This window comes from Helianthus annuus, chromosome 15 (assembly GCF_002127325.2).
Source record: "Helianthus annuus cultivar XRQ/B chromosome 15, HanXRQr2.0-SUNRISE, whole genome shotgun sequence".
Taxonomy (NCBI): domain Eukaryota; kingdom Viridiplantae; phylum Streptophyta; class Magnoliopsida; order Asterales; family Asteraceae; genus Helianthus; species Helianthus annuus.
In genome coordinates this window covers 17,654,333-17,672,630 of record NC_035447.2, presented here as the reverse complement: position 1 = coordinate 17,672,630, position 18,298 = coordinate 17,654,333, and the positions used below count along the sequence as shown (strand labels likewise).

The following is an 18,298-nucleotide window of genomic DNA, read 5'->3' as shown; positions in this document are numbered from 1 at the left end:
AGGAGGAGGCACAATTGACTTCATTTTTGAAAACTTCCATTTCAAAGGATGTTTTAATTTTCTAAATACTTCCATTAATGTTTTTAGGGCATCTTTAAGCAATATGGTAGTGTTACACACCAAATTTTCAAAACCATATACTGGTTCTTCTTGAGTCATTTCAAGTGCATGCAAGGCATAATAATCCTGTTAGATTTCAAAACTAAACTTATATTACATATTCTAAGACTTCCTTTTATAGTTAGTTTAAAAGTTCTGTTTAGCCACATAAATTCACTTTTTATATGGAGAGATTTGTGAATTGAAAGTTGCAAGTTACATAGAGTCAAGCCGTCAAGGGGAATTTAATTGAAAGTTGAGTACATTTTTTCAAAAGACCTTTAATTTTATTTTATATTATTTCCAAGTCTAGTGACGAACCTTAGGAATGGTAAGTTTGTTGCCACATAAAATAGAGGTCGTTCGATTCGTGGAAACAGTTTCTCACAAAAAGAATGCAGGGTAAGGAAACGTACACCAGGCCCAAGTTGACCGATACCCCCCCCCCACCCCCACCCCACACATGCGGAAGCCTCATGTGCCGCATAGTCTCACATCATGGGAGGAAACAGTTGATGTCAAACTTGCTACATACTTAGAATGATACAAAGAATAACATATAATAATTGTTCATTAAATTCTAAAGCATGAGTTCTAATGATCATATAGAAGGTTAAAGGTGACATCTATAATCTGTTGGTCTGTGAAACAATTTGTCAAGATATTGTTCTCACTAACCATATGGAATGTGAGCAACAAACTATGTATTAGTCAATGACACTTTAGGAATTCTACCCAAGTACTCCAACCCGGACGGTTGAGAATTTCTAGCAGCACGGTGTGGATTCCAGCCTGTAGAAGATAGATGACTTATAATCAGGGTTGAAAAACTGTGAAAACAAGTTAATTTCCTGGCATGTGTAAAAGAATGGACCAGATCGGGTTGACTTAAAGCCTAAATATGCATAACTTTCTTATTATACATTAATCATAATTACATATTATTACAATCCAATAATAATCGAAAACTTTAATTAGAATGATTTGATAGACGAAATGAAACCTAAGAAATTCTGGTGACCGGGGATCATGGTTCAGCCGTTGTGCATATGCATATCATTTCTTCTTCACATGAAAATATCATTACGAAATAAAATGATTAATCATAACCAGCCACTTAACCGTGTCTCTAAACCCCAAGTTATTGATTTGTCCCACAACAAGAGTTAAAAAAAGAGTAGAAATCATCATATATTAACTAGAAATGTTTAACAAATTTGTAACCTACCTACTCACTTTTACCATCTTTGTTCCTTTTCACAAGCTGCTGTCTCCTCTCATTGCATGCTTTCAGGTCTTGAACTTCTGTTAACCAATTATTTAAGATCATGTATACTTATAATAAGTTAACCAATACTCATAATCTTGGTTTTAAAAAGCATGTGGCACTTCAATGCGTTTTTTATCCCAAAACCCGATGTGCGTTGTGCAAAGCGCGTGCGGCGTGCATCACATATGTGACACGGTCGTTGTTAAAAAAACACTAAAAGGTTAATAATAGATAACTTCAATGTGCTTTTTATCCTAAGAGTCAATGCGCGTTGTGCGAAGCACGCGCATCAAATGTGCAAGACGTTTGTTGTTAAAAACATTAAAAGATCCATATATGGGTAAAGATCCAGTACAAAATGTCCTTAATCTAGGAAGTGTAGGAAACCGGGTCAAACGAACTCCAATTGACCTCATTCTATCGGCGTTGGAACCGGCTCGTCAAAACCTAACCAGAAACCCTAATTCTAACCCCTAAAGCTAAACCTTATGCTAAACCCTAAAATCTAAATTATAAAACCTAAGGCTAAACACAAAGCACTAAACCCTAAATACTACTGCTAAACCCTAAAGCGAAAATCTAAAGCTAAACACTAAAAAATAAACCCTAAACCCTAAAAGCTAAACCCTATATATATTTGAATAGGATTCGACAAGACGGTACCAACGCCGCTGGAATGAGGTCAATCAGAGTTCGTTTGTCCCAGTTTCCTACACTTCCTAGGTTAGGATTGTTTTGTATTTGATCCTACCCCATATATAATATCTTAACTAGTAACTTATAAACGCTAAAATATAAGATATTCTCATCACTCTGACTCAGGTGAGATGTGTTCAATCGGTGGTCTAATTTGTTTAAATAATAAAACGACCCATTGGTCAACGCCTCAACCGATGGTCAAATTTAAAAAACTTTCACCATTGCAATCGACAGTCTAATTTGTAAGAAAACAGGTTAACTGCATCATGTTGTGATGTGGGCATTTTAAAACCAAACTAATTATTAAGTAAAATAATCATGATTTTAAATGTTTGTTGATGAATAAATACCTTTCTGGCAAGCCTTCCAGTTTCTATTAGAATTAACAAGACAATCCTGCAACAAAAAAATTCTAGGGTTTAGCAATCTCAATCGCAACATTAGAGAAATAATATACAACATGTCACATGTGTTTGGTTGTACCTGTAATAATAAATAGATAGAGGAGCATTGTTGAAGCTGCTTGACGTTGTCGTCTTCTTCATCTGCATCGTTCTTGTGAATCGGCGTTTGTGGATCCATGAATTACCGTTACTACAGAGAAGTGATAATCGGAGGGTAAATAGGGCTTGCACACAAATGGAGTTACGGGGGAGAAGAGGGGTTTTGTTCCCGGCTTCAGTATAATAAATTTGTTTCCCGACCTTGATTTTGGGGTGAGCAAAAGGAAAAAACCCGACCCGACCTGATCATTACCTGATCTGACTCGAGAACCGATCAAACATAAAATACAGAACCGATTCACTATCCTAAATATAGGGTCGGTTCCGGTCCATAGGTCCAAGTCGGGTTTCACCATGAAAAGAACCGAGAACCGACCCGACCCTATTTTATATGAAAAATTGGAACCGATCTAAATACCTAGGTACTTAGGTTCGGGTCAGGTTAGGTATATTTTCGGTTCGGTCCTCGGTTATTTTCGGTCCAACTTGCTCACCGCTACCTTGATTGGGCCATATTCACACGTAAATATTCGGCTAAATTTGATTAGTAATAAATCAAAATCAGATTCACCTAACTATTCAAAAGGGTTTGCCACCAAACTTATTGCCCGTTTACCTGCTACTTTTCTAGAAATTTCTTCGGGGAGAAATGGGGGACACTAATGGTGTTAGGTTGGGGGTCAATGTCATAAATGCCCTTATCACCGTTATCTACTTAACGTTTATTTAACAGTCGTTAGGGTGAGGGACTCAATTGTTGAAAGTGCGCAAGGTATGGGACTCAGAGGTGGAAGTTAAAAAAGTAGGGACTTAAAATGCAATCTAGTGCTAACCAAAGGATCTCAAACAATGTTCTCAAACCCGGACCGGACCGGCCGGTCCGACCGGTCGGGCCGGGAACCGCTGCTAACGCCGGGCCGGTTCACATCAACCAACCGTTTCTGCAGTTGGCCGGCGATTCGGCCGGTTGACCGACGGTTCGGCCGGAAATTCAGTAAAAGGTTGGACCGGTTTGAGTTTTTTTTTTTTCTTCTAACAACATCATTATCCAGCCTCTCGCATCTGCACATCCATCTCGAATATCATCATCCTAGTAAATCCAGATGAAGACAAAGCTCCATGACAGTTCCTATAGGTAGTTTTGTAGTACGGGTTAGGAAAGAAGATGAAGGAAGAGAGAGAAATTGGTAGGGGTTAAGACTGAGTGTAGTGGGGCAACCTTTTGAGTGGGCGTCTTGCGACACGTGGCGCTACGTCACATAAGAGGATTTTGACCAAAAAAGGGGGAGTGGGGCAACCTTGCTGGGTGGGGCGTCTTGCGACACGTGGATTGATTTATTTTGTCTTTTTTTATGTAAAAGATATAAAAAAAAAGTCCTATTTTTTATAAAAGTCTTTTTTTACTTCAACCAAAATAAAAAAATACATCAACTAAAAAAAAAATTACTTCAACCAAAATAAAAAAATACATCAACTAAAAAAAATTACTTCAACCAAAATAAAAAAATACATCAACTAAAAAAAATTTACTTCAACCAAAATAAAAAAATTACTTCAACAAAGGTTATATTTTTCTCGAATTTCTTGCTTCATTTGCTCGGCTAAAGCGAGCTCGGCTCCAGTAAGGTTTGTCGTGTCGGTTGTTAATATTTGCAAATCAAGTGTTTTTTGACGACTTTCTTTCAGCTTTAGCTTTCGGTCCCCGTGTTCTTTTTTTAAGTTGATCCGTTGTTGGCTCGTTTGCAACAAGCCGTCTAACTTATTGGTCACTTTTTCGAACGTTTCGGTGTAGTCGATTCGTACACCGCTAGAAGACGGTTGGGCGGCTTTTTTGGCCCTATCTCGGCCAACCGGCCGTCGTGGTGGTTGAAACGCTTCGGCCTCTTCATGTGGCTCTTCGTTGTCTTCCTCAATGTCGTTGAGATTTATTTGACACCGAGCGTCCGACCCGGTACTTTGATGGTCGTTTGAGGATGAGGTTTTGACCGCTTAGCCGACGGTTGGCCACGAGTTTTAAATGGATCGAAGGCGATGACTGTGTGAAATTTCGAACTCCTTCTTAAAAATTGCCAAATAGCAAGATAAGGAAACGCCTTCTTGTGTTCGACTCGGAATTCATTTTGGGCGTTTGCTTGGAGCATCGCATCGTCGGAACCACTTTGGCGCACACGCGAGTTACTTAGGCGAGTGTATATTTGGTTGAAACTTTGAATCAAAGGACGCATTTTACGCCACTTCGCACCGATACCATCGGCATCACGGTATCCATCTTCTTGATCTTCCAACTTGAGGAAAACGTTGTAAATACGAGACCAATATGTTTTTTCCTTTTGATAGTTACTACATCTCGGGTCTTCGGTTATTTCTAGCCAAGCCTTGGATAAGCTCATTTCCTCGTTGGAAGTCCATGGTATCGGTTTGGTTTTCAAGCGTTCTTCACCCGGTGTTTTCCTCTTGTATGAACGTTTCTTTTTTTGAGGTTCAACATCATTTTGACCGACATCGAACTGGGTCTCCGGAACTTCTTCGTCATCTAAATCAACCACTAGATGGAATACAAACAAAGTTAAAAAAAAAACATATTCTTTACAAAAAAATATCTAAAAAATTTATACCATTTTGTTGTCTCGATCCTCCAACGTTTTGAAAACCACCGGGTTGTTGTGTGTTCCAAGTGGTGAACCCCATATGTTGCGGTATGGGCGTATTGTTGTAGTATACTTGCGGTGTAGGGCTAGCAACGTGCATATTATTGAAATAGGCGTAAAAAGCGGGGTTATTTAAAACGTTTGGGTCCGTCATATCGGGTTGTGGATTGGAAGATTGTGTATTTTGGTTGAAAGGAGGGATGTTGTGGGGATACATTTTGATGAGTTGATAGAAGATTGGTATAAATTTTGATGATTTGAGAGAAGATTGTGGTAAAAATGTGTTTGATATGGGGTATTATTTATAAAGGTTGGATTTAAAAAAAAAAAAAAAAAAAAAGCTTGGCCAAACTATCCGTTGGCAACGGATACATTGTGGGAAAGTGTGAGAGTTGGGCGACGTGGTTGAGTCGGGCAAGAGGGGGTCGCCACCCAAGTCGCCTCCGGGGGCGGTGTTCCAGACGATCTGGGGGTGGGAGTCGCCCCACTCCCCTCAGTCTAAGAAAGAAGATGAAGCATGAGAGAGAAATTGGTAAAAGAAAAAGTTTTGAGATTGATATGAGAGGGATATGGGTAGGTAATGTATGGGAAACGTAAAAAGTAAAAAAAAAAATAGTTAAGTGCATTTATTATTTATTGGAGATGATAAATTCATATGGTAGGTTTTAAGATAATTATATAGTTTTTATTATTATATGTACTTATTAATCCATCAAGTAATTGTAGTTTAATAAAATGTCTTTTATATAATTTACTAGGTTTCAATCCCGTGTAATACACGGGTTGAATAAATGTAATTTTATATATCAAATAATAAAAAAATATATCTTTAAAACCTCGTTTATTACACGGTTGAATAAATGTAATTTTATATATCAAATAATAAAATAATATATCTTTTAAAACCTTGTTTATTACATAGGTTGAATAAATGTAATTTTATATATTAAATAATAAAAAAATTATATCTTTAAGAACCACGTGTATTGTACGGGCTTAACTTTATATATTAAATAATGAAAAAGTTACATTTTTAAGAACCTTATGTATTGTATGGGTTGAGCACATGTGTAATTTTATATATCAATCAATCAAAACTTATATATTTTAATATCTTTATAAACCCCATGTATACGGATTGAATAAATCTAATTTTATAAACCATATAATAAAAAAAAAGTTATATTTTTAAAAACCCGGTGTATTACACGAGTTGCATAAATGCAAATTGTATAGTAAATAATAAAAATATTATATCTTTAAAAAACCTCTTTTATTGAATGAATCTAATAAAAAATTGATATCTTTAAAAAATCGAACGAATATACTCGATATATGATGGATGGGGTGATTGCTGTGATGGTTCATATAAATGTCACGTAAACATAGTGAATTGATTAATGTTTTTGTTTACCCTTTATAAACATTTTTGAAATAAGTTCTACCCTTACCTACTTTAGTTTAATAAAATAAATAAATCATTTACATTATATTAATTTATTATATTTAGTATACCTCTTTTTTTAATTTCAGGATAAATAATTTTGAAATCTAATAAATATTTCAAAATATTATATTATCTTCTATACGAATTGTTTAAATTTATATTAAATTTAATTTTATAATTATTTTTTAATTACTATTAATATTATATTATGTTCTATACGAATTGTTTAAATTTATATTAAATTTAATTTTATATTTATCTTTTAATTAATATTAATTATCTATAATTAAGTAGGAGAGAAAAATTAGATGGCTCTAATGAATGACATGTGTCCCTTCATTGGTTTCTTTTATTATATAGTTAGATTAGATTAGATGACATAATCCGGGTTTGAAATCCGGTCGAACCGGCTCTAATGAATGACATGTGTCCCTTCATTGGTTTCTTTTATTATATAGTTAGATTAGATTAGATGACATAATCCGGGTTTGAAATCCGGTCGAACCGGTTGGACCGGTTCGACCTTTGACCCCGTAAGACGACCGAGTCGACCTCCGGTCCGGTTCTGAAAACATTGATCTCAAATTGTGCTTTACACTTATTTAGGGGACCTGAATGGTATAGTCAAGGGTAAAAAACTGCAAGTTTAGAGTGTTAACACTCTTTTTTCCAAACTTGCAGTGTCCCCAACGGCGTCGTTTATATAACCTGTGCAGCAGCATATACATATTCGTATTCGTCATCTATCTGCGGCTCGTATACAGCGATCAAGGTATCTATCATCTCTTCTGTTCTTAACCCTAATTGCTTATTATCTTGTTCTTCTCCTTTCATTTCATCTATTTGCACCTTAGGGTTTCTTTCGTTTGATTTCATCTTATTTACAATACTTCAAACAGGATTCGAATCCGTTTCTTTTCATTCTGTAATTGTAGTTTAGGGTTTCTTTGTTTATATCGATTTGTGATAACAATTCCAATCGCACACGAAAGCAACACAACTTTAGTCTTATAATTCAGGTTCCCATCTTTTTTTTTTCTTTTTGCCAATTGAATCTAAAAATCAACATATTGAATCTAAAAATCAACAAAAACCTGAAGAGAGTGCCCGAGTGAAACTTTGAGAGAATGGGCTGGAGTGGCTCCGGGCTCCGGCGAGCTGGATGAACGGGGACGACGTGCGTGGTGGCTGGAGTGGAAGATAGGGAAGGGATGTTGTGTTCAGGGGTCGCGTCTCTGTTTGTGTTTGCGTTTGGAATTCTAATTCGTTTGGAGTTTTAAAAATTAAAAGGAAAAGCAGGGACTCGAACTCTAGACATTTACTTTTACTGTACATACATTTACCAAATGGGGGAATAGTGCCAGCAGCTGCCTGGCACTCCCCAATTGGACCAATCAGTTTATTATTTTATATCCATTTTGAAAATTATGTTTTTGCTCCTGTTTAAAATTACCGTTTTGCCCCCAACTCAAAATAAAATTACGCTTTTGTCCCCAATTCAAAATTACGATTTTGTCCTCAATTCAAAATTACGATTTTGCCAGGCACTCCCCCATTGGACCAACCAGTTTATTGTTTTATATCCATTTTAAAATTGTGTTTTTGCCCCTCTTTAAAATTACGGTTTTGCCCAGCTCAAAATTACGATTTTTTCCCTCGATTCAAAATAAAATTGTGGTTTTGCCCTCAGCTCAGAATTTCCTTTTCGCCCCAGTTCAAAATAAGATTTTGTTTTTGCCCCCAACTAAAAATTACGATTTTGCCCTCTGTTCAAAAATTTGATTTTCCCGTTTAAAAAATTATGATCTCGCCCTCATTTCAAAATTATGTTTTTTCCTCATTTCAAAATAAAATTATGCTTTTGCCCCCAACTCAAAATTACGATTTTGCCCTCGGTTCAAAATAAAATTGTGGTTTTGCCTCCAGCTTAAAATTACGATTGTGCCCTTAGTTCAAATATGTATTACGCTGTTACCCCAAGTTCAAAATTACGAATTTGCCCCTGTGAAAATTTACAATTTTGCCCCTGGTTCAAATTTACAGTACTGCCATCACTTTAGCTTTTGGCAAATTACGATTTTACCCCAGTCAAAAAATACAACTTTCTCTCAGTTAAAAATTACAATATTGCCATTGTTTTAGTTTTTTTAATCAAAACTATAAAAGTGTTTTGTTTTAATTGGTTGACTCGATTTAATTGTTTTCCGTGTCAATGAGCTACCTAACACTCACTCATTATTCGGCCATCGCCCCGCAACGCGGGCGGGGCATCAACTAGTTACCCACAAAAGGGGTGTTTGGCTTAGCTTTTCAAACCTCCTTATTACTTTTTGGAAAAGTTAATAAATCATTTATTGACTTTTCCCATCACATACACTCCCAAACTCAAACATCATTTAGCTTTTCAGAAAGTCAATAAGTTATAAGTTGGCTAAAATAAGCACTCCCAAACTGATCGGAGTGTCGCGCTCCGGTCAAAGATAATATTTATAGTCCCAAATTACCCTTAACAAATAGTTAGTGGTAGCAAGGGGTCGAACCACGAAGAGTATGTGGTTTGCGAGTGGATTTGATTGAATTGAAATATGAGTCACAATTTATGAAGCTTGCTATCTTGTTTTTGTATATTTTTGTTTGATTGAAAGATGTGAATTAAAATTACTAAATTGATTGAATGGATTAACTATTAATGATTAACAAATTTTAAGAAATAAAATTTGATTGATTGAACAATAATAAGAAAACAAGGCTCACACCCGGTTTCAACAAATGCAAGACTTAGGGTTGCTATGTATTTTAATTAGCTTTACTTGAAATAGTTCATTAACGGGTCGCAATCACAAAGCTTAGGTGTCAATCGCTATCAACGTCGTAAACAACGGACCATGATACACTTCGTTACTTTGGACTAGCAAATCCTACCAAAAGACAAGGCATAAATACGTGTATTCATTTCACAAAGTCAAATTTAATCATTCACTCGACAGTTTGCAAATTCAATACCAACGTAGGACAATTGTCTAAGATTCAATTGCAATTCAAGTTGTCACAAAACAAATAACAAAACATAATAAACCCTAAACCTTACAAAAGTCTACACCGGGGTGAAACCTCCCAGAAATTAGCCGAGCATGATCGAAGAAACTTGATCACCGGATGTTGAAAGCTTGAATTGGATCATCGTGAAGCTTGAAGATGAATGGATGGATGAAGGTTAGGGTTTTGGATAGGTGATGATGGTGAATGGATGATTGAATTGATGGATTGGTGAATTGATGGAGCTAGGGTTTAGAATCAAGAAGATGATGGTGATTTTGTCTTGATTCGGGTTGTAGGAAGGATGGTAGATGGAATGGTAGGTGAAAGATGGGTGAAAGATGGCTCTAAGAATGGTTTCAAAACTCAAAATATTGTGTAACTCCCGAATCATTCATGACTCCCTTCTTTTGATTCGTTCAAAACCCCCAAAAACAATTTTCACGCGTCTGCAGAATAAAGGAGCCGTCGCCGACGGCTTGATGCCCCGTCGGTGACGGTGCGTGGATTTCCATTTGGTGCCGACGGTCTACTTTGCTGCCTACGGGCTTTTTTGGGCGACGGAGAAATGCAATAACCGTCGGCGACGGCCCACATGGGCGTCGGCGACGGTGCCCGAATGTTCCAACTTTTGTTTTTTCGCATTCCTTGCTCCCGGGTGACCCTTTTCGCTTCCCGGTGGTTCGTTTTTCATCCCGATGACCCGTAAAGCTCCCGAAAAGCTCCTTTAACTCCGTTAGACCTGCAAAATACATATCTAATCAAGAGTAGGCAATTCGAAACTAAAACTTGTGTAAAAACATCAAATTAAACAATTACAAGCACCGGTTTTCGACCACGTATCACAAACACCCCCAAACACACGATGCGCTTTACCAGTACAAACGTTCCCCTAAAACATATTAAAGGATTCCTTCAGTCGTTTCTATTCAGCTTACCACTATAAGGGGCTGTTTGTCAACTTCTGAATGGTTAAGTGCTGAACCAGTAAGACGTCTGGACCATTAAGTGCTGAACCAATAAGAGGTCCGAACCATTTAGAGCCAGTATAATGCTTAACTGTTCAGAGGCAAATGTCTAACCAATTCAGATTAGAGGTCTTAACCATTCAGACTAGTATAATGTTTAACCATTCAGAGGCAAATGTCTGAACCATTCAGACATCTGCTCATAAAACAAACAGTCTGAACCATTAAGTGTTGAACCAGTAAAAGGAAAAGGTCTGAACAATTAAGAGCCGATCAAAAAGTAAACAAACAGCCCCTACTTATGACCAGTAACCCCTTTCTTGGCTATAGATCCACCCAATAGGTTGTTGTCGTTGTGAAACTAAATCTTTAAACACCTGAGTTGTTTGGGACAATAAATACATACCAACATACAACTCCTTTTATGCGATTCTGCTAACGACGCCGTTTAACAAAAACCTGTTTTTTCTCAATTCGAAAATTAGGGTTCTAATCTCATGAATTTGAAAATTAGGGTTTGAAGAAATGGCATTGAGGCAATTGTTATCATCGAATCGAAACCTACCTTCAAATTTGGCTACATTCTTTGCTAGATATTCTTCGAAATCGAGTCCTTACCATGGTGATTAATAATCGTATTTACATACTTTTGTTTTTAGGTTAATGATTGCGATGAAGAATTCTTTGATGTTTTTACAGTGAAAGTTGGTATACCGGAGTTCTTGAACGGTATAGGAAATGGCGTTGAGACTTATGCGGAAAAGCTCGAATCGGAGTTTGGGGATTTGCAGAATCTGTTGGTTGCTAGGTCTATGAAGCTGAAGAAGATCAACGTAGGAGGTGATCCCAAAGTTTGCAAACATGTAAGTATCTCTACAATATTGTTATGATTGTATTGTAATCGTGTTTGATTAGTTAAGTTCTTGTTACATTATGTCGAGTGCCACTTGTTTTGTGTATGCCATTGCATTATGTATAAGAACTAGTTTTACTACCCGCCGCGTGTTGCGGCGGCGCCATATGCGAAATGATAACGTATAGACTACAATGTGGGTGTTTGGGATTCCTTATTTTCACAACTTATTAACTTATTAACTTTTTAAAAAGTTAAAAAGGACTTCTAGGCAAGGGCGTAGCTTTGTGGGGGCGGGAGGGGGCGGCCGGCCCCCCGAACTTTTAGCTCGTTAGTGGAGAGTATGTAGTTTTCGTTTAGAAATTTTTGGGTATACGTTTTTTACCCCCGGTTTTATAGAATTTTTTGGTATATACGTTTTCGACCCCCTGTCGGAATCGCCACTGCTTCTAGGGTGTTTGGGATTGCATGTGATGTGAGTGAAAAAGTTAATAAGTGAGAATTTCAGACTTATTAACTTTTCAAAGAAGTTAAAAAGTCCTTTTGAGAAGGAATCCCAAACACGCCCAATCAATCAAACTCGTTTCCTAACTAAATTTACGTCAATATATATGATAACTCAAATTTATCACAATGTTCAAAATTTAACCCAAATCAAAACGTAGTCCAACTTAAAACAAACATAGAAAACATTTTATAATTGACCTGACTCGTTTTCTAACAAAAATTACGTTAAAGCGTAGACGAACTCGAATTTATACCGACACGTCCATAAAAATAAAAACGTAGAAATTAGTTTTATGGTAAGTTGGAAACTTAATGGGGTCAAAGTGATATTTACAAAGTTAGAGGGTTACCTTTGATATTATAGCAAAGTTTGGGGGCAGAATGGTTTACATATCAAAAGTTTGAGGGTAAATAAGAAGTTAGAAAGTATAAGGGTCTTTTATGAAAAGTTAGAAAGTAGGAGAGTCATTTTTATCAAGCTAGAAAGTTGGTTTATATCAAGTTAGAAATTTAAGGGGTTGACTTTTGTCAATTTAGAAAAGTTGGGTGAATTTTATTAAATTAGAAAGGTGGTCACCGACTTTTTAATTTAAGGTTATGTAAATTTTCGAGTCGGTTTAGATCTGAAAGATGTAGCTGTATGTACAACCAGAAGTTGTATCTCTCTCGTCACTTTTATACATCGGCCTTTTGCATCAAGTAAACCATTTAGCTAATGGCCTATTGGCCTAGTGGTACCAGGTGTTTATCCACACCAAAGAGTGCGGGTTTGAGTCCCTCACATGGGGCGACAAGTGGATTTTAGGGTGTGTGTGTTTGCTGTTAAAAAACAAAGTGGACCATTCATAGTCTTTTCATCCTTTTGGTTGTTATTACCTACAATCATGTACCCTAATTTTGACCATAGTTGGCAAAGGCGCAAAGGGTGAGCCTTGGGAGTTGGGCCTAGGCGTAACTCGTTTAATAAGCTAGGGCCCAAGATAAGCAAGGTGCATAGCATAAACATGCAATTTTTTTGGGGGATTTAGACATCTTTTAGGCTTGTTTAGGGTTCCTCTAGGCTGGATAATCAATTCTATTTGCCTGGAATTTGTATAATTTTCAAGGAACTTACAGGATTGGGCCAAAATCTTGCTGGACGCTCTCCCATGTTTCAGCTCTGAGGGCCTACGTGCATGCCCGAAGGGGTTTTGGCTAGGGGTGCTAAACGGGTCGTGTTCGTGGGTTGGCGGGTTCAACCCGACCCGAACCCGAAAATTTTACACAAACCCGAACCCGACCCGAACCCGAAAATCGTATCATACATAAGAACCCGAACACGACCCGAAATTTCGTGGGTTGACCCGAACACGACCCGTTCAACCCGAATTTTTTTATTTTTTTCTGAAATTAATATATTAAAATCAAAATTTACTTAAAAAGCACAAATGTATATAATAATATAATATTTAAATTATAAAATCTATGTTAATTTCTCTTTTTAAGTTATAATCATTGCATAAAATACACACCCCATTTAATTTATGACATAAAATATATTGTAAAAAATATAATATAGTATAAATGTGTTAAACGGGTCAACCCGCCAACCCGACCAGGTTGACCCGAACCCGACCCGTTAACCTAAACGGGTTCGCGGGTTCAACCTGAAACTGACCCGAACCCGTTTAGACTAAACCTAAACCCGCAAATTTCGTGTTAGGTTCGTGTCGGGTTTTCGGGTCGTGTCAGAAATTCACGCCCCTAGTTTTGGCAACATAGATTTTGACCCAAATGTACAAGAAGCGCTGCTTCCCGACCCTGAGGCGTCTTTTCGATCACCTCACCGCCTCAGGGGTGCTTTTGAATTTTTTTTATTCATCAAATATATATTTGCATATGAAGCTTTTCAGTTATTGGGATATAATAATTTCTTAATTATTGACTAAAAATTTCTGGTTTTGTGCAACAGAGAAAGCTGATATTGAAGTATGCACACAAATACAGGCTGGGACTTTGGAGGCCTCGAATCGAACCTCCAAAATCCAAAAAGTGAGAGGCGGCAGGATTTTAGCAAAGCCCTGTTAAGGACTAATCAAGACTTTTAAGACTTAAGCTCAACTGGTCATATAATTTGGTCACTTCTGCAGAAAAGACTTGTATGGTTATCTTTATGTTCCTATCTGTTTTTGTTTGATTAATAAATCGAATCAGAATGATAGAGTTAATTACATAAATGCTCCATGTGGTATATTCATTGTTTATGTTTGGGCCTCTGTTTGTAAAACCGTTAGGTGTTTGGACCTTATTACTATGGATATTGTTAAGGCTGTTAAATCCATGGATGACAAAGGGTAATCCAGTCTCCCCATGGTCACCATGGTCTCTCATTGATAGAGGGTGTGAATGAGTCGAGCGTAAGCTACTCTAGATGAGCTCGAGCTTAATTTAGGCTCATTTAATAAATAGGATTGAGCCTGAGCTTCATTAACGAATCTTTTTCAAGTTGAGTGTAAATGAGTTTGAGCTTAAATTTAAGCTTGTTTAATAAATAAGTTCGAGCCTCAGCTTCAAATAATGAGTTCAAACAGGCTCTCAAGCATACATGAGTTTGTTTTAATTTTATATTAATATAACAAATACATGTTTGCATAATAAACATCATTATGCATGTTATTATAACAAAGATAACTACATAAATGGTAATGGTATATACTATTTTATAAATATCAAGTTATAATTATAAATATGTATAAAATAAATAAATAATAAACGAATCAAAACGAGAGCCTTTGACTGAGTTCTAAATGAGCCTATCCTAAGCTTGAGCACACCCTTACTTGTTAGCGACCTAGCCACCATGGATCGAACTCGGTCACCGCGATGAAAATAGAAATTGTGGGGAGAAAGAGAGTAAAAGAAAACTGAGAGGGTCTATGATTCAACATATAGTTGGGACAATCATTTTCAACAACTACAATCTTTAATGTCGGCGGGAATAGTGCCGGCCTTTTATTGGGTCACATGGGCGGCAAACGAATAGTGTCAGGCAACTGCCTGGCACTCCCCCATTGGCCCAACAAATTTACGTTTTTATCCCGCTTTAAAACTACGATTTTGCCATCAGTTCAAATATATGTTTTTACCCTCACTTAAAAACAAATTTACACTTTTGCTCCCAGCTAAAAATTTCAATTTTGCCCTGGGTTCAAAATTACGTCTTTGTCCCGTTTAAATTTACAGTTTTGCTATTAGTTTTTTTCCCATTATAATTAGGATTTTGCCATCAGTTCAAAATTATGTTTTTTCCCCGACTTAAAAATAAATTTATGCCTTTGCTCCCAGCTAAAAATTTCAATTTTGCCCCGTTTAAATTTACACTTTTGCCATTAGTTCTTTTTTCTCACAGCCAAGTTACGATTTTGCCCTCAAATTAAATTTACATTTTCTTCACCGTTTTTTTTTTTTTTTTGTTTCCTTGGGTAAATTACAAATTTGCCGCCAGTGTAAACTTACTGTCATGCCGGCAGATGCCTGACACTCCCTCATTGGTCAATTTAATTTACGATTTTATCCCTGAAAAAAAATTGTGATTTCGCTCTCAGTTCAAAATTATGTTTTTTCCCATCGTTTGAGTTTTTTTTGCAAAAGTATAAAAAGTTTTTTTTTAATTGGTTGACTCGATTTAATTTTTTCCCATGTCAATGAGCTGCCTAACAATTGCTCATTAGTCTTGAAAAATTACACTTTTGCCCTGCGCCGAAAAATATGGTCTTATCATCGTTTTAGATTGATTGAGAATTATTCGGTCATTGCCCCGCAACGCGGGCGGGGCATCAATTAGTTCTAAAACAATGACTAAAATTGTAACTCGTGTACACCATTTGTATAATTAACATTTGTATAATTAACTTCTAAACCGTTGCATTGAAACACTGCAAACCAGTTGTTGCTAAACTGCTAAAACACTTTAAACCGGTTGTTGCTAAACTACTAATCATAGTGGTTGCAGCCAAACAAAACTAATCATACTGCTAATCAACAATTAAGTTTCATCAGAAACTGCTGTGTATCAGAACTGGTTGCATACGTTGAAACTAGCTGTTTATACTAATCCATTACAATATCAAACTCAATACTCAATACAGTGTCAAACAATGTCTGGTTGCATATGAACTATTATCAATGATTATAACTACTATTGCCAAAAATGATCAAACAAAAATATACCCATAAACCATTATCAACTACCTTACTCTATTCTATCATCCCTGACTCTTTCGAACCGAGTGTTCACGTTGACATTGCCCAGAACCTGAGCACTACCCTGATATGGACCGGACCACCATGTGGCGTATGGTTGCATTCAACCATATTCCAGCTACAACATTATAAGATCAAGTTTGAAAAATAAAGACATTTGGGAAATTTTATGTTAAGAATGTTATATTCGAGGATGTCATATCTCGGACACTTGGAGGCAGCCAAAGCCCAATGAAGTTAGGGCTTTGGGCCACCAAATAAATAAGGCCTCATTTTTTTTAAAATTATTTGTCAAATGTGGTTGGGCTGGGCTGTGGGAGGATGGGCAAGGTCCAAGACTAGCAGGGATAGGAAATTAGGAAAAGCCCAACAGTAGGGAAAAGTTAATCTATACTATTATATAAACTAGTTATTTTCCGCCCGCGCGTTGCGGCGGGACCTAATGACTACAAAAGGCGTGTCAGCAACGGCAAACAGATACCAAATATTAAAACATAAATAAAATGATGTGGTAAGGATAGTCACTCCGTCATAAAAAAACGATTTTAAATAACCTAATATATAATAATAGGACCCACACGTCCTACACGTTGGAAATTCAGTTGTTTTCAGTTCAGTTATTACGGTGCTAACACGTTAAAATATGGATGAGCTCGGTACCGGTAACGGCAGCGAAAGTACCGATTCGGAAAATCATCGAAATTAGGTACCGGCACCGAAAATGCTCGGTACAATACGTTATGGTATTTGAAGGTAAAAATCAATAAATACAGGTATGGTGCTAGAACGGTGTTGAACCGAAAGTAACGATTCTGAAAACACCAAAAGGTGGGTACCAAATTGGTACCGAAAATGATTTGGTATAGTAAATTTGGTACCGATACGATACCGGTTCGTTTACAGGATTTGATACAATTTGCTCATCAATATTCTAAATATCCAAGTTAATTTTACATGCTACAATTCATTCATTACAGAAAAAAACAAAAAAAAAGCAAAATAAGTTGTTGTGTATATAAAACCTCATTCAAACGAAATACAGTTTACTTACTGTGTGTATGAAAAGTAATCTAAACGGTGCAATTACTTGCATTGATGCGTTGCTACAGGATTTGATGAGCTCGGTACCAACCGGTACCGAAAATACCGTTACCGAAATCCCCGAAAGTGGGTACCGGTACCGAATATACCTAGTATGGTACGGTTCGGTACCGGTCGGTACTGGTACGACACCGGTATTTGAGGGTAAAAACCGGTGAATACCTGTGCAGAACCGGTACCGAAAATACACCGGTTTGGTAAATTTAAGACCAGTATCTATACCCGATACCATTTGTTCATCTCTTAATTATGTTACTATTCATTCTAATTCTAATTCTAATTCTAATTCTAATTCTAATTCTAATTAAAAATATATGATTCTAATGAGGGTCAAACTCAGAATGTCTGGTTTCGTAGAAACGTGCCTTATCCATTGGGCCAGAATCCTTGATGCAATCAAAGTTCTATTTATATTATTAAAGTAACAATCACCTATTACAAATGTTGAACTAGTTTAAGATTACCATGTGCCCAGTTATTATTTGGTATTAAGATTTGCACATTTACTTTATATGAAATTTGTATGTGGTTTTTTTGTTGATTCAACTCCAATATCAATGTTTTAAAAACCGGTTTTTAAATCAAACCGGATTAGACCAAAAAATGGTTCAACCGGTTGAACCAGGTTGTACCGAGCGGTTCAACCGGGTTGACTAACTAACTCTATAATTTCATAAATTACAACATCAACTCAAAAGTTAATTGAAAAATGTATGATTACATATTAAAAGATGATCCAAAAGTAATTCCATAATAAAAAATAATCCAAAAGATAATCGAAAATCATTTAATTTTCCAACAAGCTCTTTTAAATGAAAGTGTACTATATATTTAAGCCATTTGAGTATTGAATACATCAAGTTCACGATCGCATAAAAGATGAAATTCACTATTATCGCCATCATCATCAACTAAAGGATAACTA

The 18,298-nt window shown here is 36.5% G+C and overlaps 3 protein-coding genes across 6 annotated transcripts; 1 reads left to right on the top strand and 2 right to left on the bottom strand.

Moving 5' to 3' along the window:
* Positions 1-265: 265 nt before the first annotated feature.
* Positions 266-7,919, bottom strand: LOC110910905. 4 transcript variants are annotated; one of them, XM_035984209.1, is made up of 5 exons: positions 2,552-2,766; positions 2,419-2,464; positions 1,336-1,404; positions 764-891; positions 266-537 (listed from the first exon to the last, which is right to left on the bottom strand). In XM_035984209.1, the coding sequence occupies exons 1-4, from the start codon at positions 2,648-2,650 to the stop codon at positions 800-802; spliced, it is 306 nt and encodes a 101-aa protein (XP_035840102.1). In that variant the 5' UTR covers positions 2,651-2,766; the 3' UTR covers positions 266-537; positions 764-799. The 4 variants fall into 4 exon arrangements, with proteins under 4 accessions (XP_035840102.1, XP_035840101.1, XP_022011169.1 ...); XM_035984208.1 differs by lacking the exon at positions 266-537 and adding an exon at positions 7,761-7,919 and having other exon boundaries at positions 653-891; positions 2,552-2,662; XM_022155477.2 differs by lacking the exon at positions 266-537 and adding an exon at positions 1,103-1,164 and having other exon boundaries at positions 653-891; positions 2,552-2,768.
* Positions 3,952-5,839, bottom strand: LOC110914844. The gene is made up of 2 exons (XM_022159528.2): positions 5,187-5,839; positions 3,952-5,116 (listed from the first exon to the last, which is right to left on the bottom strand). Exons 1-2 carry the CDS (start codon positions 5,434-5,436, stop codon positions 4,497-4,499), a joined length of 870 nt encoding a protein of 289 aa, XP_022015220.1. The 5' UTR covers positions 5,437-5,839; the 3' UTR covers positions 3,952-4,496.
* LOC110910908 lies at positions 7,294-14,283 on the top strand. Its single transcript, XM_022155481.2, has 4 exons — positions 7,294-7,438; positions 11,185-11,292; positions 11,370-11,533; positions 13,982-14,283. Exons 2-4 carry the CDS (start codon positions 11,196-11,198, stop codon positions 14,063-14,065), a joined length of 345 nt encoding a protein of 114 aa, XP_022011173.1. The 5' UTR covers positions 7,294-7,438; positions 11,185-11,195; the 3' UTR covers positions 14,066-14,283.
* Positions 14,284-18,298: the final 4,015 nt, after the last annotated feature.